The sequence below is a fragment of the Triturus cristatus genome, chromosome 1_1 (genome assembly GCF_964204655.1).
Source record: "Triturus cristatus chromosome 1_1, aTriCri1.1, whole genome shotgun sequence".
Lineage (NCBI taxonomy): Eukaryota > Metazoa > Chordata > Amphibia > Caudata > Salamandridae > Triturus > Triturus cristatus.
Window position 1 is genome coordinate 121499306 of NC_140579.1, and position 21927 is coordinate 121521232.

The 21927-nt window shown below is 48.7% G+C and overlaps 1 protein-coding gene across 4 annotated transcripts in view; it reads right to left on the reverse strand.

Annotated features, from left to right (window-relative positions):
- The window catches only part of VARS2 (valyl-tRNA synthetase 2, mitochondrial), a 234331-nt gene that overhangs the window by 104872 nt on the left and 107532 nt on the right, over window positions 1–21927 (reverse strand). For all 4 annotated transcript variants that reach the window (XM_085613745.1, XM_085613770.1, XM_085613753.1 and 1 more), the window contains one exon: window positions 19655–19758. In XM_085613745.1, coding sequence (XP_085469871.1) covers window positions 19655–19758 — 104 coding nt within the window. The remainder of the gene's footprint in view (window positions 1–19654; window positions 19759–21927) is intronic.

A 21927-nucleotide genomic window follows, 5' to 3' on the forward strand; every position in this document is an offset into this window, starting at 1 on the left:
AACGAAATTACTTACATGTTTTTGATAAGGACCCCAGTCCTGGGTCTAGGCACCCAGTCCTGGATTACTAAAGTAACGATAAAGTACTCTACCTGCAATGTGAATTTCTTGCCATAGAGATCCATTGAATGTTTTCTTTGAAATATTTTCTAAGTGCTAACTTTTGAAATAGCTAAATATTATTTAAAAATCATTACAGTTACTAAGTCGACTTTCATCACTTGATTCTGAATACTGACCCAAGGCTGGTTCTAGGAGCCAGACCTGGAATTCCAAAAGTAATCTGAAAAGTAATTTATTACAAATAACCTGAATGTACCATTGAGCTCAATGCATTGTGATGTTTAGGAAATAGGATTGTTTATTGCAACCAACTGTGACTGTTTACAAAAATTCATTGCTTAAGACAAAAAGTATTTATATGCAACCTCTCATTCTGAGAAAGTATATTTTGATCCCCTTTGTGGTTCTAAAAATAAAACAAGTATATATTTTATATATATAAATCATTGGCCTAGAGTTCAGTTATTGAGTGTGTGAAACCATTTGCTGACTGAGTGTGTACAATAAATGCTTTACACTGTCCTCTGGTACTGCCTTACTGCTCGACCAAGCTACCACTTTTGAGAGTAAGGTCATACCTAACTTTGACCTCTATCAGCCTCTGGGGGACTGGGGACTCTGTACACCCTGTAGCTATTAGGGAACAGTATATACAGAGCCACTTTCTCACATTGGTGGATCAGCGGTGGGATACAAACTTGCATTTGTTGGACTACTTGGTTACCATCTGATCACACGACAGAACTCTTAAAAATTGCCTTTAGAATTCTGATTGGTTTTTCCAAAATTACTAAAAGTCTTGCTAGGGCCTTGCTCAAGTCCCATTAGAATTTTAGAAAAATAAAAGTCACTATAGTCAGGGTAGAGGGTTAGAACTGTCAGGTTAGAATGTCTCAAACAAACCCAGCTATTAGTGATAATAATAACATGGACCTGGTGGAGGAGCTCGACCTCACACCTTACTTACACTTGTCTTTCAAGGAATTGAGGTCCTTATGTAAACTCAAAAATTTACAAATGGGTCTGCATCCAACCAAACAAGGGCTCCAGGAGCTCCTGGCTGAGTATGCTAAAGACCACCCATCTGAACATGGTGATGGCCAGTCAGATGAGGAAAGGGAAACAGGGGAGGTGGACAACAACCTCCCCATACTATTTCCTAGGGAGGAGATGGCATCCATACCCTCCAGCTCAAGAATTAGCATCTGGGCACCTAGAGACCACACAGGTGGCTCTGGTCCCAGAGACAACACTGGGGGACCCCCCCAGTGAAGAGGACAGCCTTGTGAGGCTGGCCAAAAGATTAGATCTAGAGTCCAGGCTCCTGGCTCTAGAAAAGGAAAGGAGAGAGATGGGTTTAGCACCCATCAATGGTGGCAGCAATAATAAAAACAAGGATAGGGAGGAAACTTCTGACCCTAAAATCCCCAAAGGGATTGTCCCTAAATTTGAGGAAGGTGATGATATCACCAAATGGTTCACAGCCTTTGAGAGGGCTTGTGATATCAGGAAAGTAAAGAAACCTCTCTGGGGGGCACTCCTGTGGGAACTGTTCTCTGGTAACTGCAGGGACAGGCTTCTGACTCTCTCTGGGCCAGAAGCAGGATCCTATGACCTCATGAAGAACGCTCTGATTGAGGGATTTGGATTCACCACTGAGGAGTATAGAATTAGATTCAGGGGGGCTCACAAAACCCAGACCCAGTCCTGGATTGATTTTGTAGATTTCTCAGTGAAGACACTGGATGGTTGGTTAGCTGGACATGGTGTGCAGGATTTTACTGGATTGTACAATTTATCCATGAAGGAACATATTTTGAGTAACTGCACAAATGAAAAGTTGCATCAGCATTTGGTAGACCTAGGTCTAAAATCCCCCCAAGAATTGGGAAGAAAGGCAGACCACTGGGTCAAGACTAGGGTGACTAGGACGTCCACTGGGAGGGACCAGAACCAAGGGGTCCCAAAGCCTCCCCAGAAGAAAGAGAGTGAACCCCTTGTGGATAAAAGAAAGGAGTCCCAGGTAGCCCCCCAAAAACCTGACCAGGAGGGTGGGCCCAAAGACACCTCACAAACTAAGCCAGGGTACCAAGGTAAGAATTGGGATCCCAACAGAATATGGTGTTTCAACTGTCAAAAGGCTGGACACCACACCCAGGACTCTAGCTGTCCTAAAAATAAGGTTCCTAGTACAGCTCCAGGGGTGACTAGTGTAGCCCCAGGGGTTGCCAGTGTAGCTTGGGAGGGAGGGTCCTCAGATGAGGAAGTCCTCCTAGCTTTCAACTGGGGAATGGGCCCAAGAAGCAAGCTGGAGATCCCAGAAGGAAGTAGACACTTCCACCACCTACTGGTGAATGGAATCCCAGCCACTGCCCTGAGAGATACCTGTGCCAGTCACACTGTGGTACATGACAGGTTGGTATTGCCACACCAATATGTCCCAGGGGAAACAAGAAGGGTAAGAACTGTCCCAGGGGGAGTCACTGTTAGGCCTGTGGCTATAGTGCCCTTAGCCACAGCTGGGTCCCTTAGATGGAGAAAAGTGATAGTCAGTAAAAACCTCCCCCTTGATTGTCTCTTGGGGAATGATCACTTAGATGTGGAACGGAGCCAAAGAGAGGTGCTGGCCCAATGCCAGGCCTCGCCCAAAGAACCTGTGGGGGCTCAACCTGCAGTCAGTGCAGCTGAGTCCCAAAAGAGTGAGAAGAAACAGGGTAGGAAAGGTGGGCAACCGTTAGCCACAGTTCCAGAGAGCCAGGGAGATTCTATCCCAGTAAGGGAAAACTCCCACAATGGCACTGGTAAAGCCCCCCCTAGCCAACAACAAGACCTGACTAGTCAGGCCACTGTCCAGCCTGAATTAGTGGCTCCTCAGGTGGCAGAACAAAGGGTGGAGAAGGGGTGTTCCCTACCCAGAGTAGGGACCCCCTATCCTCAAACAGACAGCTGTCAGCAGCCTCTGCTGGGTGTTAGCCTTCATGGCAGCCCTATCATTGGCATGGTGGCCTAACCCCCTGCCAAATAGCAAGTCAGGCCCCCTGACCTTATTGGTCATGGTGGGGTTGCTCAAGCTGTGGGTAGCCTCTGTGGGTAAGCTGGGCCTAGCCCTGGCTAAGTTAGAAACTACCGGTGTATACACCTCTAAACCCAAAATAGAAAGATGGGACAAGGACAGTAAAAGACAAGGAGAGGAGCCTTGGGAGTTAGGTCCTGAAACTAATAAGACAGGCCAGCTCCCCAAAGGGACTGACCTAGGCAGAAGGATGTAAGGCAGAGTAGGCCCTGCAACTTTCAAACCACTTCCCCAACTCTTCCTCGCCTGAAAGACTAGGTAGACTTTCCCTGCTTTGGCAGAAGTCTCCTGGCCTTTGGGCTGGGGGGGGCTTGTGTGAGAAAGTGGGTTTCTGTTGCAGTAACCCCCCCCTTTTTTGCCTAATAGCTGATGCACTTTTCCTTGTTGTGCCCTGGGCTCCTGCCAATCAGGTGCCCAGGACCTGTGTTCCTTCCCTAAAATACAAACTCCCAATTGGCAAACCCTGGCCACATGTCAGCCCCTAGTAAATGGTACCCTAGGTACCCAGGGCCTTGTGACCAGGGAAGGCCTCTAAGGGCTGCAGCACTCATTGTGCCACCCTTAGAGGCCCTGTACCCTTACACACACACACTGCCTTTGCAGGCTGAGTGTCTGGGTGCAGGACAAAACAAAGAGTCGACATGGCACACATCTCTGTGTGCCATGCCCATCTCCTACACTGCCAAGGCATATGTCAGCCACCCCTCTGGCTGGGTGCCTTATGCCTATGGTGTGGGCACAGGAGCAGGAGCCCTGTGCCCCTACAGTACCCAGGTCCATTCATGGGCACTGTAAGTACAGTGCTGCCATTTACAAGTACATGGTGCTGAGAGCTCGTCAAACACGAGCTCCACAGCACCATAATGGCAACACTGAAGACTGGGAAGTTTGGTATCAAACTTCTCAGCACATTAAACCCACACTGATGCCAGTGTGGGATTTAATGTACTAAGCACCCCAGAGGGCATCTTAGAGATGCCCCCTTACAGCTAACCTACAATCCACGTCTGCTCTGAGGCTGCCCAGGCTGCCACACAGCAGACACGTTGCTGGACCCCTGGGTGGGAGAGCCCCTGCTCTCCCAGGCCTGCAACAATGCACATCCTGGGTGAGGTGAGAAATCTCCTCCCCCAGGATGAGCAAAGGGAAGCTTCAAAGGCATGCCGCCAGTTGGAGTTTCCCCAGGCCACTGCAACCCCCCACTCTGGCGGGAAGCTTGGCCGGAAACCCCATACAAGGACAGGGGATGTGCCAGCCTGCCCACCCCACCCCTCAGGTGGGGGAGGCGAGGTGAAGCACATCTCCGGGCTCTCGCCATCTTGAAGATGGGAGGCCCTACCCTGTCAGGATTAGGCTACTGCCCCCCTCCCACAGGAGAGAGGCAGGATAGGGGGTGTACCCACCCCAGGACAAGGACCCATTGGTCCCTGGCCTTCACCTACCTGTAACGCCCCTAAATCTAGTATTTAGGGGCCCCCTGAACCTTCCTTCCGCAGATTCCAGATAGAAACCTACAAGAAGAGCAAGAAGAAAAAAGACCTGCCCTGCAGCTGCTAAAAAGAGGAAGACACCAACTGCTTTGGCCCCAGCCCTACCGGCCTGTCGACCCTCGAACCTGCTCCTGCTCCAGCGCGGCATCTCTTGTGGCTAGCAACCTCAAAAACCCCGGAGGACCTGGCTACCTTTGAACTCTGATTCCCTGGGACTCCCATGAGTAGAGGCTCTACTCGAGAAACCTATTCCTAACTCCTGGCAGCAGCCCGGAACCGCGGACCCAACACACTCTGCACCAGCCAAGCCTGGCCAGTGCCGGAGTGGACAAAGACCCTGAGGACGACCCCACGGCGACTGTGACCCCGAGTCTGGCACCCAAGGACCCCCCTCGACATCCTGGACGAAGCCTGCAGCCTCAGAACCGAGTGCCACCCCAGCCGCGATCAACCAGAGGGTAAGATTCCCGACGTCAAAAGGCACCCCTGCACCCGGCGCCCTGCGGCCCCCTGTGCCCAATCCCGGGGTACCCACCTAACCTACAACTACCCAACTTACCCCTCGAAGTGGTGGTGGCACCGGAAACATCCTCGTCCCCGAGCCTGCAGCCTTTTTCCAAACCGGAACATTCCCATTGATTTCCATTGAGCGCCCGAAGGCTCAAAAGCACCCTGCACCCAGCCGCCCGAGTGGCCCTGGCAGTGCACTCTCTACACTAACTTACTTCCCCACTTGCCCTGAGTAAGTGACCAGGAGCCCAGCTCCCACAGACGCGTGGCTTGCCAGACAGCAGCCACCAACCAAGGCCCCCCTATCCCTCATAGGATAACATTGGGCCTAACTCACTCTGCACCCGGCCGTCCTGAAACCGCTGAGGGTGAACCAACTGTACCTACCTGACACTGGGGGACCCCTGAGTCTATGCCCGGAATTTCAACTCTGCCAGTCGAGTACTTACCCTTAAACCGCTAACTTCATTTTCCTCATAGGGTAACATTGACTGGCTTTTTCTTCAAAAATCTTCTAAGTGTGAACTTTTCAAAACTGTAAAAATTCACCAAAAATCAGCCAAGTGACAAAAACGAATTTACTCACCTGTTCCTGGGTGAGCTCCCAGTGCTGGATCTTGGTGCCCAGCCCTGACCCTGAAAAGTACTCACAACTATACTTACCTCTAACTCATTTTTCTCCCATAGGAAACCATTGTCTGCTTTTCTGTGAAATTTCTTCTAAGTGTCTATTTTTACAAATTTGAAATATTCTTTTAAAATCGTACCATTTCTGCAAACGAAATTACTTACATGTTTTTGATAAGGACCCCAGTCCTGGGTCTAGGCACCCAGTCCTGGATTACTAAAGTAACGATAAAGTACTCTACCTGCAATGTGAATTTCTTGCCATAGAGATCCATTGAATGTTTTCTTTGAAATATTTTCTAAGTGCTAACTTTTGAAATAGCTAAATATTATTTAAAAATCATTACAGTTACTAAGTCGACTTTCATCACTTGATTCTGAATACTGACCCAAGGCTGGTTCTAGGAGCCAGACCTGGAATTCCAAAAGTAATCTGAAAAGTAATTTATTACAAATAACCTGAATGTACCATTGAGCTCAATGCATTGTGATGTTTAGGAAATAGGATTGTTTATTGCAACCAACTGTGACTGTTTACAAAAATTCATTGCTTAAGACAAAAAGTATTTATATGCAACCTCTCATTCTGAGAAAGTATATTTTGATCCCCTTTGTGGTTCTAAAAATAAAACAAGTATATATTTTATATATATAAATCATTGGCCTAGAGTTCAGTTATTGAGTGTGTGAAACCATTTGCTGACTGAGTGTGTACAATAAATGCTTTACACTGTCCTCTGGTACTGCCTTACTGCTCGACCAAGCTACCACTTTTGAGAGTAAGGTCATACCTAACTTTGACCTCTATCAGCCTCTGGGGGACTGGGGACTCTGTACACCCTGTAGCTATTAGGGAACAGTATATACAGAGCCACTTTCTCACATTGGTGGATCAGCGGTGGGATACAAACTTGCATTTGTTGGACTACTTGGTTACCATCTGATCACACGACAGAACTCTTAAAAATTGCCTTTAGAATTCTGATTGGTTTTTCCAAAATTACTAAAAGTCTTGCTAGGGCCTTGCTCAAGTCCCATTAGAATTTTAGAAAAATAAAAGTCACTATAGTCAGGGTAGAGGGTTAGAACTGTCAGGTTAGAATGTCTCAAACAAACCCAGCTATTAGTGATAATAATAACATGGACCTGGTGGAGGAGCTCGACCTCACACCTTACTTACACTTGTCTTTCAAGGAATTGAGGTCCTTATGTAAACTCAAAAATTTACAAATGGGTCTGCATCCAACCAAACAAGGGCTCCAGGAGCTCCTGGCTGAGTATGCTAAAGACCACCCATCTGAACATGGTGATGGCCAGTCAGATGAGGAAAGGGAAACAGGGGAGGTGGACAACAACCTCCCCATACTATTTCCTAGGGAGGAGATGGCATCCATACCCTCCAGCTCAAGAATTAGCATCTGGGCACCTAGAGACCACACAGGTGGCTCTGGTCCCAGAGACAACACTGGGGGACCCCCCAGTGAAGAGGACAGCCTTGTGAGGCTGGCCAAAAGATTAGATCTAGAGTCCAGGCTCCTGGCTCTAGAAAAGGAAAGGAGAGAGATGGGTTTAGCACCCATCAATGGTGGCAGCAATAATAAAAACAAGGATAGGGAGGAAACTTCTGACCCTAAAATCCCCAAAGGGATTGTCCCTAAATTTGAGGAAGGTGATGATATCACCAAATGGTTCACAGCCTTTGAGAGGGCTTGTGATATCAGGAAAGTAAAGAAACCTCTCTGGGGGGCACTCCTGTGGGAACTGTTCTCTGGTAACTGCAGGGACAGGCTTCTGACTCTCTCTGGGCCAGAAGCAGGATCCTATGACCTCATGAAGAACGCTCTGATTGAGGGATTTGGATTCACCACTGAGGAGTATAGAATTAGATTCAGGGGGGCTCACAAAACCCAGACCCAGTCCTGGATTGATTTTGTAGATTTCTCAGTGAAGACACTGGATGGTTGGTTAGCTGGACATGGTGTGCAGGATTTTACTGGATTGTACAATTTATTCATGAAGGAACATATTTTGAGTAACTGCACAAATGAAAAGTTGCATCAGCATTTGGTAGACCTAGGTCTAAAATCCCCCCAAGAATTGGGAAGAAAGGCAGACCACTGGGTCAAGACTAGGGTGACTAGGACGTCCACTGGGAGGGACCAGAACCAAGGGGTCCCAAAGCCTCCCCAGAAGAAAGAGAGTGAACCCCTTGTGGATAAAAGAAAGGAGTCCCAGGTAGCCCCCCAAAAACCTGACCAGGAGGGTGGGCCCAAAGACACCTCACAAACTAAGCCAGGGTACCAAGGTAAGAATTGGGATCCCAACAGAATATGGTGTTTCAACTGTCAAAAGGCTGGACACCACACCCAGGACTCTAGCTGTCCTAAAAATAAGGTTCCTAGTACAGCTCCGGGGGTGACTAGTGTAGCCCCAGGGGTTGCCAGTGTAGCTTGGGAGGGAGGGTCCTCAGATGAGGAAGTCCTCCTAGCTTTCAACTGGGGAATGGGCCCAAGAAGCAAGCTGGAGATCCCAGAAGGAAGTAGACACTTCCACCACCTACTGGTGAATGGAATCCCAGCCACTGCCCTGAGAGATACCTGTGCCAGTCACACTGTGGTACATGACAGGTTGGTATTGCCACACCAATATGTCCCAGGGGAAACAAGAAGGGTAAGAACTGTCCCAGGGGGAGTCACTGTTAGGCCTGTGGCTATAGTGCCCTTAGCCACAGCTGGGTCCCTTAGATGGAGAAAAGTGATAGTCAGTAAAAACCTCCCCCTTGATTGTCTCTTGGGGAATGATCACTTAGATGTGGAACGGAGCCAAAGAGAGGTGCTGGCCCAATGCCAGGCCTCGCCCAAAGAACCTGTGGGGGCTCAACCTGCAGTCAGTGCAGCTGAGTCCCAAAAGAGTGAGAAGAAACAGGGTAGGAAAGGTGGGCAACCGTTAGCCACAGTTCCAGAGAGCCAGGGAGATTCTATCCCAGTAAGGGAAAACTCCCACAATGGCACTGGTAAAGCCCCCCCTAGCCAACAACAAGACCTGACTAGTCAGGCCACTGTCCAGCCTGAATTAGTGGCTCCTCAGGTGGCAGAACAAAGGGTGGAGAAGGGGTGTTCCCTACCCAGAGTAGGGACCCCCTATCCTCAAACAGACAGCTGTCAGCAGCCTCTGCTGGGTGTTAGCCTTCATGGCAGCCCTATCATTGGCATGGTGGCCTAACCCCCTGCCAAATAGCAAGTCAGGCCCCCTGACCTTATTGGTCATGGTGGGGTTGCTCAAGCTGTGGGTAGCCTCTGTGGGTAAGCTGGGCCTAGCCCTGGCTAAGTTAGAAACTACCGGTGTATACACCTCTAAACCCAAAATAGAAAGATGGGACAAGGACAGTAAAAGACAAGGAGAGGAGCCTTGGGAGTTAGGTCCTGAAACTAATAAGACAGGCCAGCTCCCCAAAGGGACTGACCTAGGCAGAAGGATGTAAGGCAGAGTAGGCCCTGCAACTTTCAAACCACTTCCCCAACTCTTCCTCGCCTGAAAGACTAGGTAGACTCTCCCTGCTTTGGCAGAAGTCTCCTGGCCTTTGGGCTGGGGGGGGCTTGTGTGAGAAAGTGGGTTTCTGTTGCAGTAACCCCCCCCTTTTTTGCCTAATAGCTGATGCACTTTTCCTTGTTGTGCCCTGGGCTCCTGCCAATCAGGTGCCCAGGACCTGTGTTCCTTCCCTAAAATACAAACTCCCAATTGGCAAACCCTGGCCACATGTCAGCCCCTAGTAAATGGTACCCTAGGTACCCAGGGCCTTGTGACCAGGGAAGGCCTCTAAGGGCTGCAGCACTCATTGTGCCACCCTTAGAGGCCCTGTACCCTTACACACACACACTGCCTTTGCAGGCTGAGTGTCTGGGTGCAGGACAAAACAAAGAGTCGACATGGCACACATCTCTGTGTGCCATGCCCATCTCCTACACTGCCAAGGCATATGTCAGCCACCCCTCTGGCTGGGTGCCTTATGCCTATGGTGTGGGCACAGGAGCAGGAGCCCTGTGCCCCTACAGTACCCAGGTCCATTCATGGGCACTGTAAGTACAGTGCTGCCATTTACAAGTACATGGTGCTGAGAGCTCGTCAAACACGAGCTCCACAGCACCATAATGGCAACACTGAAGACTGGGAAGTTTGGTATCAAACTTCTCAGCACATTAAACCCACACTGATGCCAGTGTGGGATTTAATGTACTAAGCACCCCAGAGGGCATCTTAGAGATGCCCCCTTACAGCTAACCTACAATCCACGTCTGCTCTGAGGCTGCCCAGGCTGCCACACAGCAGACACGTTGCTGGACCCCTGGGTGGGAGAGCCCCTGCTCTCCCGGGCCTGCAACAATGCACATCCTGGGTGAGGTGAGAAATCTCCTCCCCCAGGATGAGCAAAGGGAAGCTTCAAAGGCATGCCGCCAGTTGGAGTTTCCCCAGGCCACTGCAACCCCCCACTCTGGCGGGAAGCTTGGCCGGAAACCCCATACAAGGACAGGGGATGTGCCAGCCTGCCCACCCCACCCCTCAGGTGGGGGAGGCGAGGTGAAGCACATCTCCGGGCTCTCGCCATCTTGAAGATGGGAGGCCCTACCCTGTCAGGATTAGGCTACTGCCCCCCTCCCACAGGAGAGAGGCAGGATAGGGGGTGTACCCACCCCAGGACAAGGACCCATTGGTCCCTGGCCTTCACCTACCTGTAACGCCCCTAAATCTAGTATTTAGGGGCCCCCTGAACCTTCCTTCCGCAGATTCCAGATAGAAACCTACAAGAAGAGCAAGAAGAAAAAAGACCTGCCCTGCAGCTGCTAAAAAGAGGAAGACACCAACTGCTTTGGCCCCAGCCCTACCGGCCTGTCGACCCTCGAACCTGCTCCTGCTCCAGCGCGGCATCTCTTGTGGCTAGCAACCTCAAAAACCCCGGAGGACCTGGCTACCTTTGAACTCTGATTCCCTGGGACTCCCATGAGTAGAGGCTCTACTCGAGAAACCTATTCCTAACTCCTGGCAGCAGCCCGGAACCGCGGACCCAACACACTCTGCACCAGCCAAGCCTGGCCAGTGCCGGAGTGGACAAAGACCCTGAGGACGACCCCACGGCGACTGTGACCCCGAGTCCGGCACCCAAGGACCCCCCTCGACATCCTGGACGAAGCCTGCAGCCTCAGAACCGAGTGCCACCCCAGCCGCGATCAACCAGAGGGTAAGATTCCCGACGTCAAAAGGCACCCCTGCACCCGGCGCCCTGCGGCCCCCTGTGCCCAATCCCGGGGTACCCACCTAACCTACAACTACCCAACTTACCCCTCGAAGTGGTGGTGGCACCGGAAACATCCTCGTCCCCGAGCCTGCAGCCTTTTTCCAAACCGGAACATTCCCATTGATTTCCATTGAGCGCCCGAAGGCTCAAAAGCACCCTGCACCCAGCCGCCCGAGTGGCCCTGGCAGTGCACTCTCTACACTAACTTACTTCCCCACTTGCCCTGAGTAAGTGACCAGGAGCCCAGCTCCCACAGACGCGTGGCTTGCCAGACAGCAGCCACCAACCAAGGCCCCCCTATCCCTCATAGGATAACATTGGGCCTAACTCACTCTGCACCCGGCCGTCCTGAAACCGCTGAGGGTGAACCAACTGTACCTACCTGACACTGGGGGACCCCTGAGTCTATGCCCGGAATTTCAACTCTGCCAGTCGAGTACTTACCCTTAAACCGCTAACTTCATTTTCCTCATAGGGTAACATTGACTGGCTTTTTCTTCAAAAATCTTCTAAGTGTGAACTTTTCAAAACTGTAAAAATTCACCAAATATCAGCCAAGTGACAAAAACGAATTTACTCACCTGTTCCTGGGTGAGCTCCCAGTGCTGGATCTTGGTGCCCAGCCCTGACCCTGAAAAGTACTCACAACTATACTTACCTCTAACTCATTTTTCTCCCATAGGAAACCATTGTCTGCTTTTCTGTGAAATTTCTTCTAAGTGTCTATTTTTACAAATTTGAAATATTCTTTTAAAATCGTACCATTTCTGCAAACGAAATTACTTACATGTTTTTGATAAGGACCCCAGTCCTGGGTCTAGGCACCCAGTCCTGGATTACTAAAGTAACGATAAAGTACTCTACCTGCAATGTGAATTTCTTGCCATAGAGATCCATTGAATGTTTTCTTTGAAATATTTTCTAAGTGCTAACTTTTGAAATAGCTAAATATTATTTAAAAATCATTACAGTTACTAAGTCGACTTTCATCACTTGATTCTGAATACTGACCCAAGGCTGGTTCTAGGAGCCAGACCTGGAATTCCAAAAGTAATCTGAAAAGTAATTTATTACAAATAACCTGAATGTACCATTGAGCTCAATGCATTGTGATGTTTAGGAAATAGGATTGTTTATTGCAACCAACTGTGACTGTTTACAAAAATTCATTGCTTAAGACAAAAAGTATTTATATGCAACCTCTCATTCTGAGAAAGTATATTTTGATCCCCTTTGTGGTTCTAAAAATAAAACAAGTATATATTTTATATATATAAATCATTGGCCTAGAGTTCAGTTATTGAGTGTGTGAAACCATTTGCTGACTGAGTGTGTACAATAAATGCTTTACACTGTCCTCTGGTACTGCCTTACTGCTCGACCAAGCTACCACTTTTGAGAGTAAGGTCATACCTAACTTTGACCTCTATCAGCCTCTGGGGGACTGGGGACTCTGTACACCCTGTAGCTATTAGGGAACAGTATATACAGAGCCACTTTCTCACATTGGTGGATCAGCGGTGGGATACAAACTTGCATTTGTTGGACTACTTGGTTACCATCTGATCACACGACAGAACTCTTAAAAATTGCCTTTAGAATTCTGATTGGTTTTTCCAAAATTACTAAAAGTCTTGCTAGGGCCTTGCTCAAGTCCCATTAGAATTTTAGAAAAATAAAAGTCACTATAGTCAGGGTAGAGGGTTAGAACTGTCAGGTTAGAATGTCTCAAACAAACCCAGCTATTAGTGATAATAATAACATGGACCTGGTGGAGGAGCTCGACCTCACACCTTACTTACACTTGTCTTTCAAGGAATTGAGGTCCTTATGTAAACTCAAAAATTTACAAATGGGTCTGCATCCAACCAAACAAGGGCTCCAGGAGCTCCTGGCTGAGTATGCTAAAGACCACCCATCTGAACATGGTGATGGCCAGTCAGATGAGGAAAGGGAAACAGGGGAGGTGGACAACAACCTCCCCATACTATTTCCTAGGGAGGAGATGGCATCCATACCCTCCAGCTCAAGAATTAGCATCTGGGCACCTAGAGACCACACAGGTGGCTCTGGTCCCAGAGACAACACTGGGGGACCCCCCAGTGAAGAGGACAGCCTTGTGAGGCTGGCCAAAAGATTAGATCTAGAGTCCAGGCTCCTGGCTCTAGAAAAGGAAAGGAGAGAGATGGGTTTAGCACCCATCAATGGTGGCAGCAATAATAAAAACAAGGATAGGGAGGAAACTTCTGACCCTAAAATCCCCAAAGGGATTGTCCCTAAATTTGAGGAAGGTGATGATATCACCAAATGGTTCACAGCCTTTGAGAGGGCTTGTGATATCAGGAAAGTAAAGAAACCTCTCTGGGGGGCACTCCTGTGGGAACTGTTCTCTGGTAACTGCAGGGACAGGCTTCTGACTCTCTCTGGGCCAGAAGCAGGATCCTATGACCTCATGAAGAACGCTCTGATTGAGGGATTTGGATTCACCACTGAGGAGTATAGAATTAGATTCAGGGGGGCTCACAAAACCCAGACCCAGTCCTGGATTGATTTTGTAGATTTCTCAGTGAAGACACTGGATGGTTGGTTAGCTGGACATGGTGTGCAGGATTTTACTGGATTGTACAATTTATTCATGAAGGAACATATTTTGAGTAACTGCACAAATGAAAAGTTACATCAGCATTTGGTAGACCTAGGTCTAAAATCCCCCCAAGAATTGGGAAGAAAGGCAGACCACTGGGTCAAGACTAGGGTGACTAGGACGTCCACTGGGAGGGACCAGAACCAAGGGGTCCCAAAGCCTCCCCAGAAGAAAGAGAGTGAACCCCTTGTGGATAAAAGAAAGGAGTCCCAGGTAGCCCCCCAAAAACCTGACCAGGAGGGTGGGCCCAAAGACACCTCACAAACTAAGCCAGGGTACCAAGGTAAGAATTGGGATCCCAACAGAATATGGTGTTTCAACTGTCAAAAGGCTGGACACCACACCCAGGACTCTAGCTGTCCTAAAAATAAGGTTCCTAGTACAGCTCCAGGGGTGACTAGTGTAGCCCCAGGGGTTGCCAGTGTAGCTTGGGAGGGAGGGTCCTCAGATGAGGAAGTCCTCCTAGCTTTCAACTGGGGAATGGGCCCAAGAAGCAAGCTGGAGATCCCAGAAGGAAGTAGACACTTCCACCACCTACTGGTGAATGGAATCCCAGCCACTGCCCTGAGAGATACCTGTGCCAGTCACACTGTGGTACATGACAGGTTGGTATTGCCACACCAATATGTCCCAGGGGAAACAAGAAGGGTAAGAACTGTCCCAGGGGGAGTCACTGTTAGGCCTGTGGCTATAGTGCCCTTAGCCACAGCTGGGTCCCTTAGATGGAGAAAAGTGATAGTCAGTAAAAACCTCCCCCTTGATTGTCTCTTGGGGAATGATCACTTAGATGTGGAACGGAGCCAAAGAGAGGTGCTGGCCCAATGCCAGGCCTCGCCCAAAGAACCTGTGGGGGCTCAACCTGCAGTCAGTGCAGCTGAGTCCCAAAAGAGTGAGAAGAAACAGGGTAGGAAAGGTGGGCAACCGTTAGCCACAGTTCCAGAGAGCCAGGGAGATTCTATCCCAGTAAGGGAAAACTCCCACAATGGCACTGGTAAAGCCCCCCCTAGCCAACAACAAGACCTGACTAGTCAGGCCACTGTCCAGCCTGAATTAGTGGCTCCTCAGGTGGCAGAACAAAGGGTGGAGAAGGGGTGTTCCCTACCCAGAGTAGGGACCCCCTATCCTCAAACAGACAGCTGTCAGCAGCCTCTGCTGGGTGTTAGCCTTCATGGCAGCCCTATCATTGGCATGGTGGCCTAACCCCCTGCCAAATAGCAAGTCAGGCCCCCTGACCTTATTGGTCATGGTGGGGTTGCTCAAGCTGTGGGTAGCCTCTGTGGGTAAGCTGGGCCTAGCCCTGGCTAAGTTAGAAACTACCGGTGTATACACCTCTAAACCCAAAATAGAAAGATGGGACAAGGACAGTAAAAGACAAGGAGAGGAGCCTTGGGAGTTAGGTCCTGAAACTAATAAGACAGGCCAGCTCCCCAAAGGGACTGACCTAGGCAGAAGGATGTAAGGCAGAGTAGGCCCTGCAACTTTCAAACCACTTCCCCAACTCTTCCTCGCCTGAAAGACTAGGTAGACTCTCCCTGCTTTGGCAGAAGTCTCCTGGCCTTTGGGCTGGGGGGGGCTTGTGTGAGAAAGTGGGTTTCTGTTGCAGTAACCCCCCCCTTTTTTGCCTAATAGCTGATGCACTTTTCCTTGTTGTGCCCTGGGCTCCTGCCAATCAGGTGCCCAGGACCTGTGTTCCTTCCCTAAAATACAAACTCCCAATTGGCAAACCCTGGCCACATGTCAGCCCCTAGTAAATGGTACCCTAGGTACCCAGGGCCTTGTGACCAGGGAAGGCCTCTAAGGGCTGCAGCACTCATTGTGCCACCCTTAGAGGCCCTGTACCCTTACACACACACACTGCCTTTGCAGGCTGAGTGTCTGGGTGCAGGACAAAACAAAGAGTCGACATGGCACACATCTCTGTGTGCCATGCCCATCTCCTACACTGCCAAGGCATATGTCAGCCACCCCTCTGGCTGGGTGCCTTATGCCTATGGTGTGGGCACAGGAGCAGGAGCCCTGTGCCCCTACAGTACCCAGGTCCATTCATGGGCACTGTAAGTACAGTGCTGCCATTTACAAGTACATGGTGCTGAGAGCTCGTCAAACACGAGCTCCACAGCACCATAATGGCAACACTGAAGACTGGGAAGTTTGGTATCAAACTTCTCAGCACATTAAACCCACACTGATGCCAGTGTGGGATTTAATGTACTAAGCACCCCAGAGGGCATCTTAGAGATGCCCCCTTACAGCTAACCTACAATCCACGTCTGCTCTGAGGCTGCCCAGGCTGCCACACAGCAGACACGTTGCTGGACCCCTGGGTGGGAGAGTCCCTGCTCTCCCGGGCCTGCAACAATGCACATCCTGGGTGAGGTGAGAAATCTCCTCCCCCAGGATGAGCAAAGGGAAGCTTCAAAGGCATGCCGCCAGTTGGAGTTTCCCCAGGCCACTGCAACCCCCCACTCTGGCGGGAAGCTTGGCCGGAAACCCCATACAAGGACAGGGGATGTGCCAGCCTGCCCACCCCACCCCTCAGGTGGGGGAGGCGAGGTGAAGCACATCTCCGGGCTCTCGCCATCTTGAAGATGGGAGGCCCTACCCTGTCAGGATTAGGCTACTGCCCCCCTCCCACAGGAGAGAGGCAGGATAGGGGGTGTACCCACCCCAGGACAAGGACCCATTGGTCCCTGGCCTTCACCTACCTGTAACGCCCCTAAATCTAGTATTTAGGGGCCCCCTGAACCTTCCTTCCGCAGATTCCAGATAGAAACCTACAAGAAGAGCAAGAAGAAAAAAGACCTGCCCTGCAGCTGCTAAAAAGAGGAAGACACCAACTGCTTTGGCCCCAGCCCTACCGGCCTGTCGACCCTCGAACCTGCTCCTGCTCCAGCGCGGCATCTCTTGTGGCTAGCAACCTCAAAAACCCCGGAGGACCTGGCTACCTTTGAACTCTGATTCCCTGGGACTCCCATGAGTAGAGGCTCTACTCGAGAAACCTATTCCTAACTCCTGGCAGCAGCCCGGAACCGCGGACCCAACACACTCTGCACCAGCCAAGCCTGGCCAGTGCCGGAGTGGACAAAGACCCTGAGGACGACCCCACGGCGACTGTGACCCCGAGTCCGGCACCCAAGGACCCCCCTCGACATCCTGGACGAAGCCTGCAGCCTCAGAACCGAGTGCCACCCCAGCCGCGATCAACCAGAGGGTAAGATTCCCGACGTCAAAAGGCACCCCTGCACCCGGCGCCCTGCGGCCCCCTGTGCCCAATCCCGGGGTACCCACCTAACCTACAACTACCCAACTTACCCCTCGAAGTGGTGGTGGCACCGGAAACATCCTCGTCCCCGAGCCTGCAGCCTTTTTCCAAACCGGAACATTCCCATTGATTTCCATTGAGCGCCCGAAGGCTCAAAAGCACCCTGCACCCAGCCGCCCGAGTGGCCCTGGCAGTGCACTCTCTACACTAACTTACTTCCCCACTTGCCCTGAGTAAGTGACCAGGAGCCCAGCTCCCACAGACGCGTGGCTTGCCAGACAGCAGCCACCAACCAAGGCCCCCCTATCCCTCATAGGATAACATTGGGCCTAACTCACTCTGCACCCGGCCGTCCTGAAACCGCTGAGGGTGAACCAACTGTACCTACCTGACACTGGGGGACCCCTGAGTCTATGCCCGGAATTTCAACTCTGCCAGTCGAGTACTTACCCTTAAACCGCTAACTTCATTTTCCTCATAGGGTAACATTGACTGGCTTTTTCTTCAAAAATCTTCTAAGTGTGAACTTTTCAAAACTGTAAAAATTCACCAAAAATCAGCCAAGTGACAAAAACGAATTTACTCACCTGTTCCTGGGTGAGCTCCCAGTGCTGGATCTTGGTGCCCAGCCCTGACCCTGAAAAGTACTCACAACTATACTTACCTCTAACTCATTTTTCTCCCATAGGAAACCATTGTCTGCTTTTCTGTGAAATTTCTTCTAAGTGTCTATTTTTACAAATTTGAAATATTCTTTTAAAATCGTACCATTTCTGCAAACGAAATTACTTACATGTTTTTGATAAGGACCCCAGTCCTGGGTCTAGGCACCCAGTCCTGGATTACTAAAGTAACGATAAAGTACTCTACCTGCAATGTGAATTTCTTGCCATAGAGATCCATTGAATGTTTTCTTTGAAATATTTTCTAAGTGCTAACTTTTGAAATAGCTAAATATTATTTAAAAATCATTACAGTTACTAAGTCGACTTTCATCACTTGATTCTGAATACTGACCCAAGGCTGGTTCTAGGAGCCAGACCTGGAATTCCAAAAGTAATCTGAAAAGTAATTTATTACAAATAACCTGAATGTACCATTGAGCTCAATGCATTGTGATGTTTAGGAAATAGGATTGTTTATTGCAACCAACTGTGACTGTTTACAAAAATTCATTGCTTAAGACAAAAAGTATTTATATGCAACCTCTCATCCTGAGAAAGTATATTTTGATCCCCTTTGTGGTTCTAAAAATAAAACAAGTATATATTTTATATATATAAATCATTGGCCTAGAGTTCAGTTATTGAGTGTGTGAAACCATTTGCTGACTGAGTGTGTACAATAAATGCTTTACACTGTCCTCTGGTACTGCCTTACTGCTCGACCAAGCTACCACTTTTGAGAGTAAGGTCATACCTAACTTTGACCTCTATCAGCCTCTGGGGGACTGGGGACTCTGTACACCCTGTACCTATTAGGGAACAGTATATACAGAGCCACTTTCTCACATTAACCCGTAGCTTTACGCCACTCTATTGACTTTTAATCAGGCAATTTACCTACCAGAATAAATACAATTCAAGGAATAATTGACCTGTTTTAACTCACTTACACTACATCTACACTACTGGGCCCCTCACCCCCACTGCACCAAACGGCAGGAACAAAAGATCTCCGACAAAGAGCCCCATATGTGGGAGCCCGTCAGGCATTGTAGCGCCGGCCCGACGAGGAGCAAGCCCAGATGATGAAGCATGACACCTAGCTTGCTGGGTTTGTGAGGGCTCCAGTTCCGAAGAGGGGTCTCCCCCTCTCACTTTGAATAATAGGATTCACTTATTGAACCTACGTATCGAAACTAGTACTCGCTGGCCTTATATGTCTCCTCACCCTTAGGAACTGCATACCCATCTTTATACACAGGTAACAGAGAGAAACACGAGGATATGAAGGGATTTGAGAGACCAAAAAGAGTCATATTATGGAGTGATACAACCTTTTTAGGGTGCTTGCATCTTTCAGCAGGGCCTTCTTACTCGGCCACATCTACTACTCTTGGGGCTAAGGGGGCCTTTTCTCTGGCAGCTGCCAAACTTTGGAACAGTTTGCATTTTTCTCAAGATCCCAGAGTTTGCTTTTAAAGTACAACTCGGAGTTCTAAAGACTGGCTGTTTTCATACATTCAGCTGCTCACGCCTTAATGGTATTTCCACCCTAGTCGGTTTGCAGTTCTAAGATACCTTATGGTGATAGTTCCGCTTTAGAAAGGACACAAATAAATGATATCCGGGGTAGTGATGGGGGCCTGATTGTTCTTTCTTTCAATTATTGTGGGAGAAAGACCCAATTAAGTGTTGCAGAGTGTCACCATGGAGGCAGAACCTTCCCTGGGCTACCTCTCTCTGATTGCGCCAGAGGCAGCTTCTGGGGCACTTAGGTAATGTTGTTTATCTTTCGGCTTTATCCCCTTATTTCTTAGGTGACGATGTGGCTTACAACTGCTTTGGAATGCACCTTGAGACACCCAACTCAGCTGCAGCCTTTAAAGGCACAGCACAGTTTTAGCCTCTAGGTTTGGGATGCCATTTTAGGTACATATTCGCCCGTTTCCATCACCACCTTTCTTGTCCCCAGTCGTGGGGTGACCTGCCCAAACCCCAGACACTGGCTTGAGGGAGGTTTCCAAAATTACCTGCAGAGAGGAAGCAGCATGGAGTGATCTCTCGTGCCTCGATAGAAGCCTCGTTCTTTCAGAGCTGCCACCACCTTGTCGCGTGCGTGGAACCGGCCAACACCCTTCAAGAGAAAACAACAAATGTTAGGTTCAGGTGAGTTCACATATGGATGAGGTGTTAAAGTGAAAGGATCAGGGTAACAGTATGCATGGAAAAAAGTATATCGGGGGAGTTAGGAAAAAAAAGGAAGACAGACATGAAGAGTGATAGGTAACCAAAAGAGAAAGCAGAGAACAGTAGAGTAAAAACCATGAAAGAGTATAGAGTTAGCAGAAAATGATGAAGATAAGGTGTGTAGATCAGTGCAAGCTTTCTATACACAAAGCCCCTGGCCCTTTGCGTGGCCTTCCTGCTTCTCTTTGCTTTGGTGGCCTCCTTGTATGGGTTAGGTCTGTGGGCATCTTCTGTAACACCTGCACCAGAGGAAAGGCAGAGCCTGTCAGCCTGCACAAAAGCCCCCTCATGGACGTCTCTCAAGGAGCCTGTCTTACTAATCAGACTCGAAGTCATCTGTGAAACTATTACTATCTGAGCAGACACGGGTGGCATCCTCATGTAGCTATGAAGTAATGGAAAGTGAATTAATTGGGCAGGAGAGGTGAAAAAGCAGTTGCTTCATATAGCAAATAAGCAATTATAGTATTACTCACCCTACCGACCTTTCAAAGAACGAATTAAAGAAGCAGAGGAATTGACTTCAGAGAAAAAAAGCTCTGGAATATTTAAGATGCAAAAAGGCCTCTGCGGATTATTGTGAAGTTGCTTCCCCTATCTGCATAAGTTGCTGACCCTGCAATGCATATTGCAATCTTTAGGTTTAGAACTGGTCTGTATCCGCTGAAATCACACCCCACTGGGAAACCCGTTTTTAGGAATCAAGATGGTTCATGTAACCGTGGGATAAGTATGCAGCTAACATCCTTGCATGTTGTATTGGAGCGTCTATACTTTTTAAATGTTCATCGGAAAAGATTAAAACCAGTTTAAAAAAATATATTATATAAGAGCAAGATCAGAAGCAAGAGATTGTTTGTTGCAAATGCAATATATGGATGTAACCTGTGCATTGAATAGACTTTTAATGGCTTTAAAAGCTGGTATGCCCATGATATGTGATGTATAATCGTTGTAGGTTTTATAATTCACTTTTAATTTGTATCGCAATCCTATGGTTTGTTGATTTGATATTTATGGTTTAAGGGACTCCGTCTCAAATAATCTTATTTTTGAACTGAGTCCTCTGCAATGTGTGAATCGTTTACACAAGACTCTGGCTACAGGCTGTCTCTCTTAGGATGTGCCTCAAGCTTGGTGAGTAAGGGAAAAACTTCAAGATAGTCACCAAAGCAAGATAAATCCTGGAAATGGGTAAGTAGACAAAAGTCTTTGCAACTCAGTAATGAAGTCATACCAGTCCGCAATCAGTAACCCTCTCTTTAACCTTTTTTCCACTAACCGTTAAGACCTCCCCTCAAGTGAAAATTTAAGTTAAAGTTGGCATTGCTCTATATTTTTAGAGCATGCAAAAAATGCACGGAAAACACAAAGTGAGAGTACTAACAAGCATTGTCAAAGCCAATGCAAGTGGCAATAAGAGTAGCAATGGGAGCGGTGGGCTATTAGGTGTGCCAGCTGGTGTGCTTTTCAATAGAAAAAAATGAAAACGCTCAAAATAGTGGCAGGTGCATGCACGTCCATAGTTAGGTTATGATGCACCTGGATGCCACCATGGCCATCTTGCATTGCTGTTCCTTTCCTAAAACACCATCCCAATATGGCTGCAGACAGGTGTCATGAGATATGCACATGCCACAGCAGCTATCTGGCATCCAGTTTAGAACGGAAACGCATTCTACAATGGCTGCTGAGATCACATTGCTGATCACATCAAAGGGGCCATCTTGGAATGGTGTTCCCTATATAGAAATACAAATTAAAAAAAATCCAAGATGGCCACTACCTTGTGCATATACACGGCGATAGTCCGTTGTCCATTTTGGAATTAATTTTAGGTTTAATTTCCCATTGAAAAGTTGCCAATGGCCATTTTAGAACAGTGAACTTTAAAAAGCATGCCCAGGAGAACAAAAAGGAGTCACCAGGCCGGTGGCAATGTGCAGCTGCTGGGCCTGTCCCAAAATGAAAAGGGACGCAAGCAGAAGCAGAGGAGCCAGGAGGGATGAGGGAACAGACCAGGGACAAACCTCAGTCTACAGATGCAGCACATCAG